A 24,771-nucleotide genomic window follows, 5' to 3' on the forward strand; every position below is an offset into this window, starting at 1 on the left:
CGCTTGCTAACACCAGCTCTGGCAGGATGCATATTTCAAATCTGACATATTGTAATCACAAAATAGAAAATAAAATTATTGTTTCTACCTTTTGTTGTAATCATAAAATAGAAAATAAAATTATTTTTCTATCTTTCATTGTATTATTCAAATCATGTTGGTCCCAAGCTCTGATTTCTGTTTGTCTTCTGTTAACTCACTCACCAAGGTTTCCTGCCCATTTGATGTTTTCTTCCTTTTCCATGCTCACAATCTTCCATCTCTGTACCTTCCCTTCCATTGCCATATCCAACATGTCTTTCCCACTGTCTACCAATCTCTCTTCTTTCTCTCTCTGCCTTGTCTCTCTTTCCCTGCCTTGTGCCCTGGGCCAAACCTCTCTATTCCCCTCCATGCAGCATCTCTCCCTTTCTTCCCTCCAATATCATCTGCACCATTTCTTTCTTCCCATGCGCTATCTGGTCCCTGCCCTCTATCCTATGTCCAACATTTCTCCCTCTCTAGTCTCCATGCATGTCTTCCTACCTTCTACCATATGCAGAATATCTCCCTCTCACCATTTTCTACCTCTGTTGCATCTCTCCCTTCTACTCCTCCATCCCATCTCTGCCAGCAGCTTTTCATCCCTCCCTCCTATCCCCCTGTGCAGAAGCTTTGCATCCCTCCTTTTCCCCTGTGTAACACCTCCCGACTGACCCCCTCCACCCCCTTTTGGGCCTCCTAAAATAGCAGCAGCAGCAGTGACCACCTTTGGAAAGGCAGTGCAGTGAACAAACTTCTCACGGCCTGCCTGCCAGGGTTCCCTCTGCCGCATCATCAGTGACGTGGCAGAGGGAAGGCCTCAGTGGAGCAGGCCAGGAGAAGCCTGTTCACCATGCTGCATCTGCTAAGTTGGTCAACGCCACCTCTGCTGCTACTTAAGAGGCCCGGAGGTATGTCTGGAGTCAGGATTCACTGAATCGGTGAGTCTGATTTTTTTAAAAAGTGAATTGAATTGGCAAATTGGGCAGCACTACTCTATTTGGTAGATATATTGATCTCAGTTTCCTAGATTTATTGCAATTACTTTTCTCATCTCTAGAAAACCCCGGCCTAGAAGTGAGGTTTATTCTTGTTAGAAATGCTCCTCTCCTCCAGGGCTAATGCATACTCTACCACTGCCAAAAACACACTGCTCCAAAACTTTGGGCATCACCTACTAAATAAATCTCTTAACATTTAAACACACATTCATACAAGTCTTTTTGTCCTACATGAAGGTACCCAGAGTTCACAAAGAGGGAAAGAAAAGCCTCAGAGATTCAATGGGAGTAATGTGGAAAGATTTCCAAGCTCCATAATTCAGTCATTGGCATATAGCACTTCCCCTCTGCTGCTCAAAAAAACTTTTTTAACTGGTGAAAAAATATCATTAAATTGTATTCAAACGCTTTAATCTTAGCTATCCACTTTCAGCTTACACTCATCCCTCCGTATTCGCGGGGGTTAGGGTCAGAGCCAGCCCGCGAAAATGGAAAATTCACAAATATCTTTTGGACCAACTCTGACCCACCCGCGCCTCCCTCCTGCGTCCCGGACCCTTACCTAGTGGTCTAGTGGTAACACGGGGCAGGAGCGATCTTCCTACACTCCTGCCCTGTGCAGAGCTGTCATCAAAAATGGCAGCTGTGAGTTCCCGTTGTAGTCTAGTGAGACCATGGGAACTCACAACAGCCATTTTTGATGACGGCTCTTCATGGGGCAGGAGTGTAGGAAGATCGCTCCTACCCCGCGTCACCACTAGACCATCAGGTAAGGTCGATTTACTAGGGGGGGGGGGGTCCCAGCACATAAAAACACGAATAGTCGAAACTGCAGGTGCCTAAACAGCGAATAAGAAGGGAGGAGTGTAGTTCAAAGCAATTCAGTATCGGTCCATCGGAAAATAAGTAAAAATGCTGTTCAAACTTTCAAACAAACTTTTAAAGCATATGTTTGCACATCAATATATATTTGCTGTGACTGTAGTAATGGTAATTCATTCACTCAGAGTTGCCCAGAAAAACTCCTCACACAATTCCTCTTCTCTGATGCTGACAGCGTTTTGCGACTTGAAACACTTCTGCATCAGGGAAATTACAAGTTTTCTACATTCAAGGTACTCTCCAATACGGTATCACTTCACAAAATGTCCTACAGCCATGACTCAATGAAACAAAGTAATTATGCGAGGACTTTTTCTGGGCAGCTCTGAGTGAATGACATTACTACAATCACAGCAAGTACATATTGATGTGCATATATATGCTTTAAAAGTTTGTTTGAAAGTTTGCATTTAGTTCTCCGACGACGGTAGAAACTTCTACCATGGTTTAGTAAAGGGGGGTAGCACTTAAGAGGTAAAGGATTGATTCTGTGTTAAATTGATTTGCAAAGGAACAATGAAGCTAAGGTCTTTTTCTCAACTCTGTACCTGTATATTTTATAACATTTTTGCAATGAAGAAAAAGCATCTCTGCAGACACAAATTCAGTTTTGAAAAATACAAAACCAAGCATCTGTGATAATATCTTCTAGATAGAAAAATTGCCTGTGACATTATGAATTATTAAAAAATCATTTAACAAAAACAATGTAAATATTGCCTCATGCTACATAATTAAAAACTAAGGGTCCCTTTTATCAAACCATGGTACAGCTTTTTACCTCAGGCTGGTCAGGTAAATGCTCCAACACTCATTCAATTTCTACAAGCATTGGAGCATTTGTTTTATTAAAACTTATACCACTTGTTCATACGACTGGTACAAGCCGTTTTCAAATATCTAATTAATATAAAAGAACTTTACCTTGTTGGCCTGTGGTAAAAAGCTCTACTGTAGTTTGATAAAGGGGGCCTAAATCCTTATTTCATGATGAATAACTTTTGGACTATAATAATAATAATAACAACAGTTTATATACCGCAATACCGTTAAGTTCTATGCGGTTTACAATAGATTAAGCGAGGTACAAATTGATTGAATTTAAGAGGGGGGAAGAGGAGAGTTAATAGGACCGGAAATGCGTTGTTCAGGAGAAAAAGATTAATAGGACAGAGGAATCACTATGGAGGAGAAAGAAGATGAGTGGGTCAGTTGTCTAGATACTTTAGGAACAGTTGAGTTTTTAGACATTTTCTGATAATGTACCTTAAACAGAAAACTAAGATAGATTTATCCTCAAAAAAGCATTTTATTTAAAAGAATCCAATTTAGGCTCCCTTTTATGAAACCATGTTAGAAAATTCTATCGCTGGCCGTAGTGGTATTAGCTCTAAAGCTCATAGGAATTCTATGAGCGCCGGAGCTGTTACTACTGCGACCAGCGCTAAAAACCATGCTACACTTTTGTAATAGGGGGGTTAATGTTGTTTTGTTAATTCTGTAAACTGTTTTGTAGCCTCCTTTGGGAGAGATGGTATAAAAAAATAATAAAAATACTACAGACAAGAAAATCTTTGAAAATTCATTTACAATTTGTACATGTCCAGTCAGATAAGTTAAATATGAATGATTAAGACTCAAAATGGGACATAAAATATTTAATAAAATCAGAGCCACCTTTCAAGTATTCCAAACAGAAAACATTAATTACGCATAATTTTATCATCATGATTTTATAATCCTATCCTTAAAATTATCCACTATAAACTAGATGGCACAGCAACAGTATGGCAATTATTTTCTGCCAGTGAAATATATCCCATGTTAATCAATAATCAGAGTTGCCAACTCACCCATGTCCAGGAAGAAGATTTTAAAGCATACCTGGGTATAAAACAGCATCATTCTGGCACATTCTGGAATCTGCTGCACCAATTTTCATGAGAACAGAATCAGGAACTAAAAATCCACATTACTTTATGACAGGGTTCCCTAAGCCTGTCCTGGGGGAACCCCAGTCAACCAGGTTTTCAGGATATCTACAATTAATATGCATGAGATAGATTTACATACTAAGGATGCTATGTATACAAATCGATCTCATGAATATTCCATTACAGATATCCTGAAAACCTGACTGGCTGGGGTTCCCCTTTGGGAATCACTGTTTAGAATGTAAGTTTAAAATAGGGATGGGACAAAAAGACTCTCTCTTGGAATGCAGTATCTTGGCAGCTCTGAGTAATTAACCATTTCAGTATTATAAGGAAAGATCTGACATTTTACTAATAAATGCCTTACTATAACTGGTAACATTAGTCAAAAGCACGCACCGTAAAAGGCAAAGTAAAAATATTTTGTTTACACGACAGAAGAAACTCATTGTTTTAGTTTGCTTTAACCATGAATGGCTATACAGTATGTGTGTCTTAAACTAAGAAAAGTGAGATTCTTTTCCATTCCTAAAGATAGCAGTCAAACCCCAAGAAAGAGAAAGTCAATGACTGTTTAACCAGGCCACTGAATAAGACAAGCAATGCCAATTCAGTTTGGCTTTTGCCAATGATAAAAATGAACGTCTCCATTATAATTTTCCACTCATTTCTCAGGCAGGAGCACTTAATCCAATCAAACAAACGTATAATAAAACCCAAAACATTTTTAAAAATACAGACTGACGAAAAGGTCAATTTTAGCACTCTTCCCACTGTCACTGAAAAAGCTCGGCAAGCTATCGGGATTTGTAGTCATTTGTCTGGTATGACCCTATATTACAGCGCACGAGCGAAGGAGCCAACGAACTACATTTCCCAGAGTGCTCCACTATACGCACAACTCACTTCCGGCAGGCTTAGCCCTCGTAGATAAAGCAGACTGAAGCAAATAAGAACCGTTTTCCTCCCCAGTGGCGGCCGAAAAGCACCGCGTGGCTCCCGCTACGCACGCTTTTCAGCGCAGCGGCGCTATGAGTTGGCAGAAAGCGGCTACAGAACCCACAAGAAAGTCGTCTCACCAGTCTCGAGTTCCTGGAGTCCGACCTGCCGGAGGCTAGGAAGATAGGAATGAACACGTCACTATTCCCACCCACTACCAAACAGCAGCTGTGACATATAAGGCTAGAGCAGCCGATTGTAGAGAACTCGAGGGATCGGTTGTTCGGCGATATGTTCTTGTTTTATTTTTAACTCAGTACTTTTGTGGGGTTTTTGTTTTTTTAATTGGGATTTATGTAGGCTTCCTCATGAGAAAATATGCACTAAATGGTTGAATAGGTACATGTTTTAGGCTTCTTTGCTAGTACTTTAATATTTGCTAGATCATCCAGGGCCAGCTGCTTTTAGATTTTGGTGACTGGGGTTGAAGGAAGCTATCCAAAAGATTAGGAGGGCCAGAATAGCCAGGTGGCACGCCTTTGAAGCAGCATATGCACGTGTTCACAAAGTAGGCGGAAGCAGGCTTCTCTGTTTTGTCGTGGAGGCATACCTACCCACAGGTGTCTTCAGGATTCCCACGCTAACTCGGCGTGCACATATCACGCTTTTTTTCAAGATTCCCACTATGAATAAATATGCAGATGCCTGTTCCTAATACACAGATACCAAGTTAACCAGTTCAAGGCTGGAGATTCCAGGTGCATTGTGGGACTTGCAGTACTGTTTTTAATGGACGGGATCAAGAGCTACAAATCTCACACTCAGACCTGCCAAGTCTCAAACTTTGGTAGGTTACTTCCCTCCTGCAGAAGCTGAAACTCCTGCTGAGGAATAGAACATGGTTCTGCCCATCTTCCTCACCATGTGGTCCCGCACCACCTATTCTTAACACCCCTCTATGGCCTGCTTCCTCCTCTCCCCTTAAATATCCCTTTCTCTGCTTTTAAGTTTTTGCTGCAACAGCGTCAGCTCGGTACCATCAAAAGCAAGGCACTGTAGTGCCGCGTGCTTGAGTAGAGAAAGGGATTTTCGATGGGAGGGAGCAGGCCACATAGGAATATTAAGAAGGGGAGGTATTGGGCCATGTGGAGGGGGGAGAAGACAGATGCTTGTTGGACCAATGGGGAGAAGCTAGAAAGAAAAGGGGATGTTTGATTAAGAGGAAGGAGGTGAGGGAGAGATGCTGGAGAGGAAAAGTGCTTGTTGGATCATTTGGGGAGGTGCTAGGAAGAAAGGGGAGTGATGCTTGATTGAGGAGGGGAAGAGATGCTACACCATGTTGGGAGTGGGAAAAGATGCCAGACTATTTCTTGAGGAGGGGGAAGATGAACAAGGAGTGAACTGAATCAAATGGGAGATACTGGATTGGGCCGAGGAAGATGATACAGTGGAGAGGGACAGATGCTACTGCCCTGCAGCAATATGTTGTCGCACGCTGATAGCCCCGCGGCGCATGCGCTTCGCAACTTTTACGTCCACTAGGCGTATTGCCAGGTGCCAGTCTGTGATTGGGCGCTTTTTGTTTAATCTGACACTCGGCTCCGCCCTTAGTTACTCCTCAGCCAATAGGCAGCAGGCGTCCGGTTGCTAGGCGCAAGGCGGCCTGACCCAAACGATGGCTACCTCGATTAAGGAGCCACGCAGTTCCAGTTTCTACGTGGGCGAACTGAAGCAGCAGCTGCGGGACGGTAAGAGTCGTGGCGGAGGATGCAAAGCGGGACCCACTGATTCTAGACTTCAGTCTCCAGCCGGGGAGGGGTTGAGTTGGGGGGGGGGGGGTTAGTTATTGCACTGTTGTCATAACCGCATTCTTAAGTGATGTGATAACAGCATCATAAACAGGATTGGCTCAAGGGATTGTGGTGCCCTGAGCCAACTTTTTGCATTGGCGTTCCTCCCTCCTCAACAACACTGCAATCTGGTATTTCGTATCCCCCCCCCCACCCCCCACATGAGGCACTGGTTCAGGGCACTGATGATAAGAGGTGCCAAAATCCAAATCCAGCATCTTTCCCTCTGGAAGCTTGAAGATCTTGGTGCCCTTTATCAGTGGCGCCCTGGGCCATCCACAGGTAGAGCCAGCCCTGATTATAAATCATTTAAAATTATTTTGTATCCTCTACAACTAGAGCAATTTTTACTAGTTCAAAAAAACTCATAAACTGTTCTTTTTGGAGTTAATTAAAAGATACCAGTGTGATTTGAGAATTCATAAAAGTAAAAGTTTTTGAGATATTATTTAATTAGATTTTATTATTACTATTTGGAATCTCCTAATTGTGATTGTAATTTCCTTTTGATTTAAAATGGTAAATCTCCCTTAACGTGGGCTTGATGGAAATAATGTTGTTTAAACAATGCTACAGATGTATTTCTTATTTGTTTGTTTTGAAAATTCCATTCTTATACTCTGTATAGAAAATATTTTGAAAATTATAAATAAAAAAATTATTTTGTATGTTCATTGTAAATCCTTTTTGTTTGGAGGAGGTGCAGTTTCTGCCTTAATGGCACTTGGGTATTGTTTATTTGAAATGTGTATACACCACTACTAATAAATACATCTATTTGTTTAATGATTGATTGGTTGGCATTTATTTTTTTTTTTTTTGAAGGCTTCTATATCAGTACTGATGACTGGGGGGAGTCAATTCAGAGCAGTTTACGTGAGCTTCTGCAAAGATGTTATAGTCCTTGAGCTTCTGTGTTTTTGTGATGGTTTTCCAGACATGAACTGCTGTAGTGTTATAATATATTTACATATCTTTTTACATTTGTTTACACACTATCCCCCTCTTCTACTAAACCGCGCTAGCGGTTTTAGTGCAGGGAGCCGCGCTGCTTCCGACGCTCATAGAGTTCTTATGAGCGCCAGGAGCAGCGCGGGTCATTCAGCGTGGCTCCCCACGCTAAAAGCACTAGCGTGGTTTAGTAGAATAGGCCCTATATATTCACCCTATATATACACTTGAGTATACTACGTTCACCCTATATATACCTCTTCTTATGCATTTGTAAGAAACGCTGTTGCAGTGAAAACTTCAGAAGTCTTTGGTAAAACAGAGAATTGTTTATTTTCTTCCTGGCCAGAAAGGGTGTCAAATTTGCATCGAAAGAATGACAAAGTAGGCACACTTAGTTCAGTATTAGAGAATGACACAGTGACAAAATTCATCACCATTACCGTCTCCGCGGTAAACAATCTTCATGTCATTCTTTAAGGAGAGAGGGAAGAATCAGAGTATAATTGGGCACAACCATTGACCCGCAAGCTTTGCTTTGAAGAATGCTGGTGTAGAAGGACTGAGGCTGAAATAGACACTAAAAAATGACTTGGGATTATTTCCCGCGGGGACAGGAATGGTGATGAATTTTGTCACCATGTCATTCTCTATTCAGTATATTTATTAGTTTTATAGTTGGTGCAAACATTCCAAGTCCCTCCTGCCTGCCTGCTCGCTCAATGAATAGAGGACTAGCAGTTCACAACCTATAAGACACTTTTCTTCACTTCTTCCGGTCTCTCTGCCCCTAATTACTTCTCCCATTACTCTTATTCCTCAGACCTCCGACTCTATTTACAGTTGCCCATATTTGGGCACTTGCTTCTCCCCTCATATGCTCGTCCTTCATGCTACGTATTTGGGCTGGTTATTTGAACAATAGCCCTTATGGTTAGTTACGCTGAGCCGTAAGATTTTGTATATCTCTTGACTGTAGACATTGTTTTCACATAGTATCAAATACTATCCCAGAAATGCCCCCCACCCTTCTCCCTATTCAGCAATACCCCTTACTGCTATATGTACACATGGTGTTAAACAAATTCCCTCTACTGGAATTTATGGGTTTTGACACTGCAACAATTAACATCAATTAAAACCTTATCAATTTTATTTCTAATTTCATTTCTCACACATTTATATTATAATACACCTTTATAATATGCCTTTATGCAGATTGGATTAATAGGCACAGTTTACGGACCTGCTAGTTTCAGTGATGTTTAAAATAACCGCTGAAGGAATGTCTTTATCCTATTGTGCACCTTGCTTGAGTTAGTCATGGAGTGTACTCTGTACTAGCCCAGGGGTGGGCAACCTGTCATTGAATTTAATGCAGCCTATGAGGCATTGGCCATATGCACAGAAAATGTCATTAAGCAGAGTTTTGACAATTTTAAATATTGCATTTTATAAATATTTTAAGAACAGACATGCTAGCAGTTTATTTCTATCATTTTTGTAAAATCTTTACTTATTTTTATGAATATCACAGAAGGTCTATAAAGCTCTGTACATTTCCAGTTCTGATATTACATAAAGTTGTGGCCCGCCAGGGTCAGAACTGACATTAAATGGCCCTCTGTGTAAAAGGTTGTCTACCCCTACCATAGTAGCCTCTTGGTCTTTGCTCCCATGGCCCTTAATGAATATATGTGGGAGGTAGTGCATAGGCATAGAAATCTCTCTTATGCAGGGCCAGTGCAAGAATATTAGGTGCGCTCTATGATTAAACCTTCATTCTTGCAGTAGGCGGAGTCAAGATGGCTGCTGCAATCTGAGGGGCTCATAATCGAAACGAAAATACGTCTAAAAACCCGCCTAAGTCAGCACTTGGATGACCTAAAAGACAGGTCATTCAAGTTCCGATAATGGAAACAGGTTTTTGGATGTATCTAAAGACATTTTAGGCCTCTGACTGCTGCTGTGCGTCTAGAGCAAAAAGGGGTGTTTTTTGAGGAGTAGTTAGGGTGGGATAAGTGCCGACCAAACTTAGTTATCCTGCAGCGATACCTGGGCTACCTTTAGGGGGGATGGGGGTGTCTGGCAGGAGGGACTGGGCATCCCTCCTGCCGGCAATCATTTGGGGGGGGGGGGGTTGTCCAGCATGAGAGATTGGGCATCTCTCCTGCAGGCGATTGTTGCGAGCAGCTTCGGGGATGTACAGCAAAAGGGACTGGGCATCCCTCCTGCTGTAGTCTTCACAGGGTGGGTGGGAGTGTGTGGAACGGGTTTCCTGATTCTCTAACCGGCGCTTATGACAGATGCTGATTAGAGAATTGTGCTGTTAGGAAAAGGACTGGTCCCTCCTTCGCCTAAAAGGTCTTGGTTTGGGTATTTGGGACTTGGGCAAATTTTTGATCAGGAATATGTTTTAAAGATAGATATAGTGGCGGTCTGGGCGATTAAACGCCGGAACGTACAGTTAGATTATTCTCGGAAAAAACGCCCCACATTTTGGATGATTTTTTCAAGATTGGACATTTCTCTTTTGCTAACTTTGGGCGCCTAGCACCTTAGGCCAAAAAGAGACTTAGACATTTTCTTTAATTATGCCCCTCTGAGGGTATTGAGATGTCTGTGTATATTTCCTTTATTTTGATTGAGAGATTATCTTACAAAGGACAATTTCAGATTGGTTATTCAGAATATTGTGACACCATGTTTTGATTATTACAATACGTTATGAACACGATTACTGTATCTTGCTGCTCTTGGTTTACCCAACAATGTAATGGATACAGTACTTCGCAAATGGCGCAAAATGCCATTATATTCTTGATATGAACACATTTCATCAGTGTTGAAACAGCTCCACTAGTTGCCCATTGCACAAAAGATTGAGTTTAGTTTTAAAAAATTGTGTTTTCAGTGCAAAGGGCATACGAGTCTTGAGCCAGTGAATTATTCTCCTTTACTCGCAAATTTATAGAAGGCATCAACCCTCTTTCTCTTGGCTCCGCTTCCTGCATCTCTGTGCTGTGCTCTATCTCCTCAGTTTTTCCTTCTAAAAGTGAGTTGGAAAAGTCTTTCTGATCTGCTCTGATTTATAGGAGCCTCCAAGAAGTCCCAATGATGTCAGTTCAGTAGCCGAATCCCCTCTGATTGTAGGGAGGTTGTCAGTTAATTGGGTGGATTGGGCATGAATTTGCTTGGACCACTGGGTCCTGGACATCATTTGAGTGAGATACAAGCTCAAATTGTTTCGTTCTTTACTGGATATATTTGTGGACTTTCCAGCCGCTTGATCAGAGCCCAAGCAACAGTGACATGGCTTCTGGATATTCAGGCTGTGATGATAACTGTATTGACAGATAGTGCAGATAGACCTAATTGCATGGGGTGTGGCCATAGTTTGGCCTGGAGGGAGAGATTGCACTGGCGTTTGTTTTTATCTGATGTCAGCTTGTACTATAGGTGCTTTAGAACTTCGTGGGTGACATATAATCATGTGTGATCTTACAAGAATATAGGCAGGGTATATGTCGCATGATATTTTGGTGTGCCAGCTGTACATCAGAGGAGGAAGGCAGAGTGGTGAAGAATGGCGTGACAGGTTCTTGCCACTAATTGATAGATTAAGTGACATACTTGAGAGGGGAGGAGAGACCTAGTACTTCCTTCCCCCCCCCCTCAATTGAGTTCTGGCTATGCCACTGCTCACCACACTATTTGCCGATTCAGTTACAATGTGATAAATGCCTGTGTGGTAACTTCAGAGTACATGCCGGTCAAGCCTTCAACAGTTACCATATAGTTTTTGCATAAAATGTACAGTAATAGCAAAACCTTACCTCACTTTAGTAAACAGGCCCCTATAAGTCCAAATATGGAGTTGGGTAAACTCAGGAATTGAGCAGCTTGTCCTGAAAAAATGAATTAGGTTGGGAAGCCCAACTGGACTTCAAGGTAAGTATTCTCCTTGAAGTTTTAAAATAATGACCTTACAATGCAAATTACAATAATTGTGCTTAAAGATGATGCAGATTTAATGACCTTTGACTAATCTGGATCATAGTTTGGACAATCCATGTTCTATCATCCCAGTCAGATCTTTTAATATTATTCTAACATTTTATGTTTGCTTTTTTCTCAGGGTATGGACTGTACATTTATCCTAATTCTTTCTTTCGATATGAAGGTGAATGGAAGCAAGGGAAAAAACATGGTAAATTTAAAGCTACTATATACTAATTTCTCACTAAATAGAAAGAGATAGGAGTGCAAACATCCTTTACAGAGGACTCTGCCATTACAGAATACAGAACAGCTTCTTTTTTATCCAGCTGAAATTGCTTGTGTGGCTAGCCAATATATTTTAGATCCATGTGATTCTCTCCTATTCTTGCCTTTACCATGATTGCTTCTGGGAACATCCATTATCCTAGGACAAGCAAGCAGCATATTCTCACTTGTGGCTCCATGGAGCCCCGGCACGTACAGTAAATAGTGCATCGGCACTTTAAGAAATTCAAAGCTTTCAGACTGCCTGCTACCATTCAAGACGAGTGCCTTCCCAACCGTCGAGGACATGCGACACCCCAGTTCTTCATTTTGCGGAGCGAAGATGCTATGTTTCTATTAGCTTCGCATTTTTTCTTAATAGTGCCTTGCCTGCGCAAACCTTTTTTTGCTTATTTTATTTAGTTCTTTTATTTTATTTTGGGGAAACTAATATTTCTCTCTAAAAAAAAAAGGAGAGAAAACTTGTTTCTTTCTTTTAGTTTCCCCTTCCTCCTTTGAGAGTCCGGGACCAGTTATTAATAGGTTTTCTCTAATCTGTTACAACTGAGCTGCGGCTTTGTATAAGGAGCCCTAAATTCTCAATACCTCAATTTGTAAAAGTCTTGGGGCTTCTTTTATGAGACTGCATTTGCCGCACCAGCCCATGCTAATTTGTTTGATAAGAGACCCTTATACTTTATCAGGGTAACTTGCACTTTCTGTGATTCAGAAGTCTCAATGGTAACTTTTTGAAGATGGTTTTTGCATAGTCATTAGGTATGTGCAAAATTAACCTATTTGTAGATATTTCCCCTGGGTGAGAAAAGAGGGAGAGGCATGTTATACCTATGTTACCCCCCTCCTTTTTACAAAACCATAGGGGTTTTTGCAGCGGTAACAACTGCGACACTTATAGGAACTCCGTGAGCATCGGAGCTGTAACTGCCATGTCCGGCTATGGTTTTATAAAAGGCGGTGGGGGGGGGGGTTAATGAGTATGAAAATTTGATTTCATATATTTATTTGATATGATGAGACCTGTGCAAGTTGCAGCATCCACAACTAAACTCATGATGTTCTTACATTATGACTTATGTACATGTTCTATTTTTCTTCCCAGGTAATGGTAAACTTCTGTTTAAAGATGGGAGTTACTATGAAGGAGAATTTAAAAATGGTGAGATCTTGGGGGATGGCGTTCGATACTGGGCTGCCTCAGGTTAGTCTGTCAGTAACTTGAAAATAAATTACTTTTTTTTTTTTTTCTCTTGTCACATATCACTGTAATACAAACCTGGATTATAGAAGCATGATAAATCAGCCATTTCTTTTTTTTTATTTGCATTTATAATATTTAATACTAACAAATTACTTGAACAGCAAAGCATAGAAGATTGCAATTTCACATAGCAATGTTATAAAGAAATCATATATGCACAAAAGGGAGAATTCCAACGTGGTCTGCAGTGAGGTGAGCAGCAAGCAAAAAACAACGTGAAAACTGCAGATGTACAAGATGCAGGCGTTGTTTATTAAGACAATCAAATTACAGTAATATATACAACCTTATTACCAACCAGGGGACCCGACACGGTCCGTGTTTTGGACAACACCTTCCTCAGGGGTCCCCTGGTTGGTAATAAGGTTGTATATATTACTGCAATTTGATTGTCTTAATAAACAACGCCCTCATCTTGTACATCTTCTGCAGTTTTCACGTTGTTTTTTGCTTGGAAATCACATATGCTACATAGACCTCAAAAAGCAAAGGGAATCGATACAAAGGAAATACTATATAGTTAAAAAAGAAATAAAGAGCCCCTAGAAAGGAAATTACTCAGTACTTAGGGCCTCGTTTACAAAGCCGTTTAGCGCAGGCTGCTGCTGTAACGGCCCCGAAACCCATAGAGATTTAAAGGGCTTCGGAGCTGTTGCTGTGCGGCATATCTGCTAAAAATTAAAATGATTACTGTCTTGATACTTTAGCTTCAATAAGAAATTGAAGTTGATCTGGGTCAGAAAATATATTTATTAGCAGAAAGAACCACAATACATCTACAAGGATAGCGTAATTGGAAAAGTGCCACCCAGAGATTGAACCCATGGTTGAAATGTCAAAAACTTCTTCCTTCTCTACTAAATAGTTCTAGTCAAGTCTGAGAAAATCCAGATTTTTTTTTTGTCCCATATATTCTATATTTCTGAAATGAAAAAATAATCTCAAGATATGCTCTTGATCCTGAGGAAACACAGATGTAACCAGAAGAGTTGTACAACTTGCTGCTTCAAATTCAGATGTTTCCAAAAACCCAGCCAGATCTAAACTATCTCCTCAGTCCTGTCTAAATTAGATTGTAAGCTCTTCTGAGCAGGGACTGTCTATTGTGTGTTAGAATGTACAGTGCTGTGTATGCCTTTCAGCTCTATAGAAATAGTAGTAGAAGTAGTAGAGATTTGAAATAGTAACTTTGGGTGCAAATTTCCTCTTGGCCTATCCCTGTAAACGCATGGTCAAGTATTTAGGGGTTAAATATGTACTTTTTCTACCTGAGCAGTTACGGGCCTTCCTGGACATGAAGAAATTGTCAGCAGGGGGAGTTTAGCAATTATAGAACAGCATTTATAAATAGCTGGGACTGTCGTCTTTTAAGCCAATTCCTATTCCTATTCTTTTACTTTTAATTGAGTTCTCTTAACTAATTTTCTGATATTTTTCCCTGAAGTTGTATCTATTGTGGTCTAAGGAAGATATTTTGTTGCTTAATGGTCAATTTTTGTTAATTTTTATTTTCGTCTGTATTTCTGTATTATTACATAAATTCAATAAAGAATAAATTTAAAATAAAATAATCCTGGACCATATGGAAGCAGTTGATCACCAGGGTCAGCCACTGATTTTTAGTGGCATTATCCAGATAAAGCCACTGAAAATCTTCACTAACTGACCAGGCATAATATGCATAGTACTGACACATTCTGAGGATGAAGCCAAAGTTGAGCTGCAAGTTGTCTGCATACAGTTGATAATCAGTGCCAATACCAAGATTACTATCTGGATAACTTAGGACAATGAAATAGCTATATGTATCCAGTATTGAGAACTCATTTGACTCAGTCACAAGTGACATCATATCAGGACATCTGTCAGGCGGCATATGGTTATTGATCTATTTTTTTATGAAGTATTACAGGTTTGAGATGCTAGCCAGAGCTGGTTTGGACTTTGGCAGAGTTGTCATTCAGGGGCCTTGTCTTTCCCAACCTTGTGAGTCTCTTTGGTACATCCTGCTTGCTAAGGATGATTCAGTGCAGATGCTAAGGAAGGTGAAATTTAATCACACCTGTTAACTTTCTTTCCTTTAGTTGGGCTGTACCATTCTTGGACCTTCCCTCAGAAGACTGTATTTGTTAGGATTTTTGGAGATCTTTGTCTTTGTCTCCAGAGGTTTAAAAAATGTTTCAAATTATGAAAATGTCATTCATTATAGCTGCAGTGGTTGATGGGGCATGGGTGTACTTTTGGAACTTTCTACTGCTTTTGCAGAGACATACTGGACTTTCCATTCAGCACTAGCAGGTTATCCTGGATGTCACTGAGAAAGTTTGGTTTCTCTACCTCCATCTGCTGACCATAAAGGGTAACGCCCACATATTAAGGGTGGTACCGGCCTTCTAAAAGAAAGGAAATTAACAAGTATGACTAAATTTCACAATTAGTATTTCAGTTAAGGGTACTTTTACAGTATTACATTTGGAACATAAGAGATAGTAGAGTTACTAATTCAGAAGTTTTTAAAAAGATTGGTGAAATTTTGTAAATAAAACTTGAACTCTCTTCTGTTTGCATCCTTACTAATTCAGACTATGATTTCTTTTTCTCCTTGCTGTTGTGAATCCCAGGTAACATTTATTCTGGACAGTTCTACTGTGGGGAGCTCCATGGTTATGGAGTGATGAAGTACAAAGATGGGGGGAGATATGAAGGCGAGTTCTGCTATGGTTTGAGAGAAGGTATGTACTACAACCATTCAATTAGAGGGCCAATTGAAACATTAATATTCAGTGCTGATGCCCAGATAACTATTTGAGCAAATGAAGCTGGAGAAAGAGCCATTACATTACCTTCTTCCAGGTTTTCACCTTTCCCTCTCTAATGTTTTTCCATTTATGGTTCTCTCCTGCACTCTAAAAATATTGCATTGTAGTTCTGCCCTTTTTTTTTTACCTTATGTCTCGGTTGATCTGTAAGTCTGTTGGTCTTACTATTGTTTTAAAATTTTTAAACGTTATGTTAAAATAAATGTTGTTTATTTATTTTTTTTTTTTTCAATGTTGTAACTCACTTAGTAAAAATTAAATTAAGCAACTCATCAAATTAAAATAAACTTGAAACTTGAAAATCCTAACTTGCCCGGATTGCTGTCTTGGTACAAGCACTGAGGCCCTGATTCTCCAAAAGTGCGTCCCGATTTTAGGCAGCTGTAGGCGTCCTACAGCTGTCTAATCAGCCAATCGGGATGCACGTTTTAAAAAAAAAAATGCTCCCCAGGCAGGCCGCCTATATTGAAGACAAGGCCCGCAAGACACCTAGGCCCTGATTCTGTATAGGACGCCCGGGAGAGGCGTCCTATTCAGAATCGGCCTACACTAAAACCCCGATTCTGTAACCGGCGTCCATGTTACAGACGCTGGTTAGAGAATAGGGTTAGATTAGACAAGGCCCACTACACTTATCGCGGCAAGGGATCTCTCTGCCGCTATAAGTATAGCGGGCCGCGGCCTGTCCGATTGGATGCCCCCCCTCCGACACTACCGACCGCCCCCCCCCCCCCCAACATTACCGATCTCCCTCCCACCCCGACACTACCGATCGCTGGCAGAAGGGTGTCCAATCCCTCCTGCCCGAAGACGCACCCCCCCTCCCCGGCGCTAACAACCCCCAAACCTCCAAACTAACCTGTTCTTCAGGCCAGACGGTTCTTGCCCGTCCAGCTGGTAGGCCCGCCTCGTCGAAATGAGGCGGGCTCGCCCCTTCCCGGCCCATCCCGCCGAAGCCTAAGGCCTGATTGGCCCAGGCTCTAGAAGCCTGGACCAATCAGGCCTTAGGCATAGCGGGTCCACCCATCCCCACTTAATCTAAGACCTGATTGGCCAATCAGACCTTAGACTTAGTCATGGATTTATTGTGGAAAACTTACTTAAACTGCTGGTGGTCTTCCACAGCAGTCGAGGGGGCAATGCTGTCTGCACAAGGGGGTGTGTCCTCTCCAAGTGCTCATGTTTCGGCAGAAATTCCTGAGCAGGAGACAGAGGAACATGACTGGGGGGACTGGAAGTCAGATTCTATGCCTTTATTGTCCCAGAATGAATTGTCCCTTCTGGTGGATTCTGAGTTGCAAATGGAGACTTGAGGCCAGGATACTCTGGTCTCCCTTGAGTAAGACTGCAGTGGTGCAATGCTCAATTATGAGTGCTTATCAGACACAGACTTCATTTTTCCGTCATCCAGATCTTACTGCCCTAATTATGGAGCATTGGGAGGTCCCAGAGAGCTCCCTATGGGGAGCTAAGACAATTACAAAACTGCATCCCATGGCTCCTGAATTTCAGCAGTTATTTGTTCAACCTAAGTGCATTTGCAAGTAGGTCAAGTTACCAAGCAGACTTCTCTCCCTAGTGAGGGAGGTGTAGTCTTGAAGGATGCTCAGGACCACAGAGTGGATGTAGTCCTCAAATGCCAGTTTGAATCCTTAGTCTTGAGATTTAAGGCGGCCTCTTTTGTGGCACATGTGTATCATACCACTCTGTTGTACCACATGCACAGATGATGAGTTGTGCCCACAACTAGTCATGGAAGGGATTGACTTTGTGTGGATGCCCTGTATGATGTTATTAGAGTACTGAGCAAAGTCTCAGCTTATTCCATCCCTACCTAAAGAATGCTTTGTATCCGACAATGAGTAAGAGATTTGGCCTCTAAAGCCATCTTAAGCAGACTCCCCTTTAAGGAGCAGATGCTTTTTGGAAAGGGTTTGGATGATCTTATGGCCAGTGTGGCTTATCATCATCCTAAAATACTTCTGGACAGTAGACCTCGGATCTCTTGATGATCTACTCCTAATAATTTTCATGGCTTTAGATGCTTTCATCAATACTCTGGAGGATTCTCCACCCAGTGAGCGGCGCAGAGTTCCAGACAAAGGTACAGTAACTCTAGACTTACCCATGCCACTGGACCATGTTCTGCTGCAGCCTCCCAAGAAGTCCAATGACACGAGGACTGTAGCCAAACTCCCACAAATAGGAGGAAGACTAACAGAGTTCTGGGAGGCATGAGTATGTATTGGCTCAAACCGCTGGGTGCTGGACACAATCTGAGACAGATATCAATTTGAATTCAGCTACCCCTTGGTGGATCATTTTGTGGATTCATTGACAGTACAACCAGAAAAGGTCAAAGTCTGAGCAACGGTGGACAGGCTGTTAGCAATTCGAGCTATAGAACCCATTCTGCCCTCAGAATTGGACTTGGGCAGATACTCTATATACTTCATAGTGCCCAAAAAAGACTCAGAAGAATGGAGACCATTTCTGTCAATGTGGCCTTGTAGGTGCTGCGCTTTTGCATGGAGACCATGCGGTCAGTCATTGTGGTGGTTGCTTCAGGGGAATTTCTGGCTTCCTTGGATTTGACAGAAGCCTATCTCCATATTCCAATTTATCCAGCTTGCAAGAGATTCTTGAGATTCCATGTGCAGGGGAGATACTTCTAGTTCTCCGCCCTTCCATTTGGGCTTTCTACGGCAGCATGCACAGCTATCAAGGTAATTGTGGTGGTGGCAGCACATTTCTGAAAGGCCCTGTTCAAATTGGAAGAATAAAGTGCGGTGACTCAGGTAGTCCAGTTGTTGCAGGACCTGGGTTGTAGTTAGAGCACTAACTTGACATCCGATGGGATTTTAACCTGGATGTCAAGTTAATGCTCTAACTACAAAACTAGTCCTTCACTCCATGCTTTTTAAATGACACAGCCTGCAATTTAAAATAGCACACTGGCTGCAGGGGCTGAATACTGACTCATTAGCATTCTACTCCTAGGCTATTTGTGTATATTTTCTGTATAACCAACAGTACCGTCATTAAAGATTATTGGGACCAGAAGATTAGATATTTTTACAGTTATGGGCCCTCAATGGTGGAATACTCTACCTCAGTATATTCGATCGGAACTAGATATTGTAAAATTTAAAACACTTTTAAAGACCTATTTATTTAAAGATGCCTATGATTTTTAAAATTAGTTTTTTTTTTCAAATATTTTAAAATTAATTTCTTACATGGTGCTTTGGTTTTATAATACCCTTCCTATTGTTTTTTCCTTTTTTTAACTATACCTAAATATTGTAACTTTTATCCCCATTCCTCAAACTCATGTATGTATTGTTTTAAATTTGAAATTTGATTTTATTTTGTAAGTTTCTTCTATCTAAATTGTAATATGTACATCGCCTAGAATCTGTAATAGGCGATTCATCAAAAATTGAATAAACTTGAAACTTGAAGATATTTATTCTGTATTATATTGTTAGTTGAATAGCCATATTTAGTATTTCTAATGTTTTCAGGCTTATGCAGCTTACTGCTTCTTTTGTTTCAGGTCATGGGTTACTAGTAGACAAGAAAGGGCAACGCTACCAGGGTTCCTTTTACAAAAATAAGAAACACGGAGAAGGGAAAATGAATTTTAAGTAAGTCGGTGTAACTTGCTGATTTGGAACTTCATAAGTTTTGTGCAGCTATGCAAAGATCATCTTCCTTTCAGGTGTTTTTTGTGTTAATGTTTCATTCTGTTTCTCATTTATTTCCACCTTTCTCCCTGAGGTTTGTTTATTTATTTATTTTAAAAATTTATATACCACCAGGGGATCTCGGCGGTTTCCATATTCGTTTCATTTGATTAATCACATGCATCAAAAATGTTTGAAAGAAAGAACAATATTAAACAAATACATATTTAGAACCAAATCCAACACATCTGAAAAGCAAATCTGAGTGCAGATAAGAACATAAGAATAGCTTTACTGGGTCAGACCAATGGTCCATCAAGCCCAGTAGCCCTTTCTCACGGTAGCTAATCCAGGTCACTAGTACCTGGCCAAAACCCAAGATGTAACAATATTCCATGCTACGATCCCTGGCAAGCAGTGACTTCCTTTGTGTCTTTCTCAATAACAGACTATGGACCTTTCCTCCAGGAACTTGTCCAAACCTATCTTAAAACCAGATGATCCATCAGCAAAGCAGGGGAGAATGGAACTAGTAGAAGCTACAAAGCTCAGAAGCTTTTATTTACATACAAAACCCATTGAAAAGTGTTACAAGATGTTATGTTATGTTATGTTACAGCATGCTTCTATACCGCATAACCATAAATTCTATGCTGTTTACAAAGGTTACATAATTAAACTAATCAGTCAGATATTTGGAAAAAAGTAAAGCCTTAAGTTGCTTTCTGAATTGTTCATAAGAATAGGAAGATAATAACAGTGAGTGAAAGGTCTTATCGTAAGAAGCCGCTTGGAAGAAAATCAGATGGTCGTGATACTTCTTCAACCTTTAACTGAGGGGAAAACAAAGGTGCGCTAGCGTTTTTAGCGCATGCACCGGATTAGCGCGCGTTATAGCATGCGCTACCCCAAAAACTACCGCCTGCTCAAGAGGAGGCGGTAGCAGCTAGCGTGCGGGGCATTTTAGAACGCTCTATTCTGCGCGTTAAGACCCTAACGCACCTTTGTAGAAGGAGTCCAAAGAGAGCATGTGATTTTCTGGTATTCGTGTGAATTGCCATGGAAAATCTGTTGGTTAAATACAGTGAAGCCTGGCCAAAGGAGACTTTATAACATAAGCAGCTCAACTTAAAAATGATACGTGCCTCTACGGGAAGCCAATGCCACTCACGATAAAAAGGGGCCACATGATATTAATCTCACCGCAGTATTCTGGATTATTTTCAGTCTGGTAATATTTTTCTTGGTGGTAGCTAAATAAATAATATGGACCCCTACACGTTTACATAGAATTGATAGCTCTAAATCTAATAGATGCCTGGCACTGTCATGTTGAAATTGGGACATTAGACCATCTTATATTCTTTTGTCCATTCATCTTAACATTCTGGAAATCAATTTGGCCCCAAATTAATAGGATGCTAGAAAATCCAGTAGCCTTGACATATGATACTATATTATTTGGAACAACAATGAGAGCAAGAAGTCAAATATCATCAAATAATAACAAACTTCTTTTTATTTTAACTGGAATAGCAATACAACAAATCACATTCAATTGGAAAAAACATGACAGATTAAATTACACATTCTGGTGGAATTCTGTATGCCATATATACAAAATGGAGCTCACTATAGCAACACAAAAAGGACATATAAATGAATTTCAAAAAATATGGAAACCATTAACTGAATATTGTAAAAAATGATTAATTTTCCCATATATAGAATTTGATTAGAGAGAAAAATGGATGAGATCATATTTCTAAATACTATATAATATATTAATACTTGATATATAATATGATATATGGAAAGAATAAATTTAAAAATTTAATTCATATATTACTGAATAGAAGGGAGGGGGGAGTGGATGGGTTATTATTATATTAACTAAGAATTATATAAATTTATTTTTCTGAAATATTAATATGAATTTTATATTTTCTTTTGATGTAACATATGAAAATGAATAAAGATTTCTCATTCTGTATTGATAGGGAGGGAGGGAGGGATGGGAGATTATTATATTCAATAACTTTATAATATATTGATTTTCTAAAGAAATGTTAAATTTGATATTAATATGTGAGTTAATCAAGTGTGTTTGTTCAAGTTTATAATGAATTTATTTAAAAACACTTGTTGTAACATAAGAAAATGAATAAAGATTTATAAACCAAATAATATTACAGTAATCCAGAAGGCTTAGTAACAATGACTGAACCAGAAGGCTAAATGCAGAAGTTTCAAAATGTGAATTAATAGTGTGCAGCTTCCACAAAGTGTAATACCCCCTTTGAACTACGACATCAATCTGATTTTTCATAGTTAGGTTAGAATATGTCAATAGTCTCACTGTAGTGTATGAAATACTGTTACGGGAGGGGATGGGAGGGTTTCTATTTAATAATGATTGTTCAGATATCAGGTGTAATACATAATATTCAAGATATTAGAATATAAATATGTAATGAAATATTATATTTAATGTTATATGAGAGTTAATCAGGTGTATTTATAAGTTCATATGATTTTATCTATTACACTTGTAATATGCAAAAATGAATAAAGAATTTAAAACAAAAAAAAAGGTTTAGATCGAAGACCACTCCCAATATTTTGATAGACCTACTGATCGTGTATTGAATTTGATTTAGCATAATGGATAGTTCATGGAAATTCTTTTGAACAGAGTCAACAAAGAATTTAGTCTTATCACTATTTAATTTGAGTTTCAATTCTGACATCCAGGAATCCATTAGATTCATGACAGAGTCAATGATATGATTAATGTGAGCCAGTGTCATATTATACGGAATAATGATTGTAATGTCATCAGCATAGCTGAATAAGTTTATTCCTAGGTTATTCAATTTGAAACCCAAGGAGGAAAGATACACATTAAACAGTGTGGGTGAGAGCGGTGATCCCTGAGGAACGCCGCAAGGATTCTTCCAGACTGAGGGGAGGACTTTATTAAATTTAACCTGGTATAGACGAGATTCTAGGATTTCCAGCAGTTTGGTATGATCGATGAGAGCAAAAGCGCTACTTAGATCAAATTGAAGAACAAGCGCATTGCTAAAAACTAAAGATATCCAAAGAATTAACAGTTCAATCCTTAGCTAAACATATGGGCATAATTACCTGTATTAGGGCTGCTTAGTTCTAGAAAGCTGGCTTAACACCTGCATGGAACAAGCATAGGAGCAATTGTTCAAAGCCCACCTAATAATGTTGTTCAGAATAAGATCAGTAGACAACATAACACAAAATAAAATAAGAAAAAAATGGTACAATAAACTCTTGAGTTATCTGGCACCCATGAGGATTGGTGGAAACCAGATAATTGTAGTTTCTAGTTGCTTGAGAATTACTGTAAAAATAGTTTTCTCCCTTCCCACCTCACTCTGTCATCCCTCCACCCCCACTTGTAGGTCCAGCATCTGTTCTTCCCTTCTGTCTGGGTCATTTTCTCTCTCCCCTCCCTTGTCGCCACACTTATGAGTCCAGCATCCATCCATCTCCCCTGCCCTACACCCTGCTGGACTTTCCTTCCACAGGCCCAAATACACATGGTCCCCTCCTCCTTCCTCTGCTCAGGTCTAGCCTCCTAGACCCCCCTCACTTACCGAAGCAGCAGTAGCAGCCAGTTTCACCAAGGCTGTTACTTTCTACAACTTGCAGCCAGAAGTGACCAGCTTGAGGACAAATTTTATCTTCTCCGATGCTCATAAAATCTGCGCAACGCATTAGTAAAGGAGGGGGATAGTTTTAGATTTGTTAATGTTCAATGCCAATATATTCTCATTCAGCCAATTCCTGATTTGTTCATTTTTAGTTAATTTCAAGTATTTCATTTGGATTCTCAGGATCTATCTGATGCCCTAGTTGAATATCGTCTGCATATGCAAATATAGTAAATCCAATAGATTGACATAAGAACATAAGCATCGCCTCTTCCGAGTCAGACCATAGGTCCATCATGCCCGGCAGTCCGCTCCTGCGGCGGCCCCCCAGGTCAACGACCTGTAAGTGATCTATTACTCTAAAGCAATTTGTACTGTATAGTAACCCTCTCCTTCAGGAACTCGTCCAATCCCATTTTGAAACCCAAAATCATACTCTGCTCTACCACCTCTTCTGGAAGCGAATTCCAGGTGTCCACCACCCTCTGAGTGAAGAAGAACTTCCTAGCATTTGTTTTGAATCTGTCTCCCTTCAATTTTTTTGAGTGCCTTCTAGTTTTTGTTGCCCCTGCCAGTCTGAAGAATCTGTCCCTCTCTACCTTCTCTATTCCCTTCATGATCTTGTAAGTTTCTATCATATCTCCTCTAAGTAGTAGTGCTAAAAAGATGTTAAATAAAAGTGGTGAAAGTATAGATCCTTATGGTATACCAAACTCGTTGGAGAACTGATCAGATGATGTTTTGTTAAAGACAACAGTGGAAGAACGATCTGCAAGATATGAAGTAAACCAGTCCAATATTTGTTCAGTTATACCTATTGATCGAAGACGATGTAAGAATAAGTTATGATCAATAGTGTCGAAGCTGATTTGTGGTGATCCAAATGATAAAGGATGGTAGAAATCAGCCCTATTAGGGAGTATTCTGTTGAGTAGTGTTGTCTAAAATCCATTTGGTTGGGATGTAGTTCATTTGTATTTGTTTTTTCCACAAATTCAGAAACCTGGTTAAAGACTATTTTTTCCATGAGTTTGGCCAAGAATGTAATGTTGGCAATCGGACGATAATTGGATTTTTCAGAAGCGCTTGTCTTATAATCTTTGATAATTGGATAAATTGTGGATTTTTTCCAGGCCTTGGGTATAGAACCCGAGGACAGACTGATTTTAACTAGATCATGCATATGAGAACCGAAGATCGAAAAGAACTGTTTTAGTGATTGGTTGTTGATAATGGTTGTATTCTGTATCGTTGCTGTTTCCGATGTGTTCTGGGAAAGAAGTTTTTTACATGCTATGCCTATTGATGGTTAAATGTGCTTGGGCAAGGAGCTATACTGATGAGACAGGAGGAGTGCCAGCCAATAAGAACACCTGTTAATCAGTTTCTCTATCTCCACCTGCTGGTAAATGTGAGCTATCCCATTGTTTTAGAACGTATGGAGGGAT

General features: G+C 40.1%; 2 protein-coding genes across 2 annotated transcripts in view; one reads left to right on the top strand and one right to left on the bottom strand.

Annotated features, from left to right (window-relative positions):
- RER1 (retention in endoplasmic reticulum sorting receptor 1) overlaps positions 1 to 5,068 on the bottom strand; it is a 28,921-nt gene extending 23,853 nt beyond the window's left edge. The window contains exon 1 of the mRNA XM_033921664.1: positions 4,918 to 5,068. The gene's annotated coding sequence lies outside the window, so the exon portion shown is untranslated. The remainder of the gene's footprint in view (positions 1 to 4,917) is intronic.
- Positions 5,069 to 6,187: 1,119 nt separating this feature from the next.
- Positions 6,188 to 24,771, top strand: part of MORN1 (MORN repeat containing 1) — a 180,966-nt gene continuing 162,382 nt past the window's right edge. The window contains exons 1-5 of the mRNA XM_033922591.1: positions 6,188 to 6,525; positions 11,717 to 11,788; positions 12,965 to 13,063; positions 15,745 to 15,855; positions 19,502 to 19,592. Coding sequence (XP_033778482.1) covers positions 6,453 to 6,525; positions 11,717 to 11,788; positions 12,965 to 13,063; positions 15,745 to 15,855; positions 19,502 to 19,592 — 446 coding nt within the window. The 5' untranslated portion in view covers positions 6,188 to 6,452. The remainder of the gene's footprint in view (positions 6,526 to 11,716; positions 11,789 to 12,964; positions 13,064 to 15,744; positions 15,856 to 19,501; positions 19,593 to 24,771) is intronic.

The sequence above is a fragment of the Geotrypetes seraphini genome, chromosome 15, assembly GCF_902459505.1.
Source record: "Geotrypetes seraphini chromosome 15, aGeoSer1.1, whole genome shotgun sequence".
Classification (NCBI taxonomy): domain Eukaryota; kingdom Metazoa; phylum Chordata; class Amphibia; order Gymnophiona; family Dermophiidae; genus Geotrypetes; species Geotrypetes seraphini.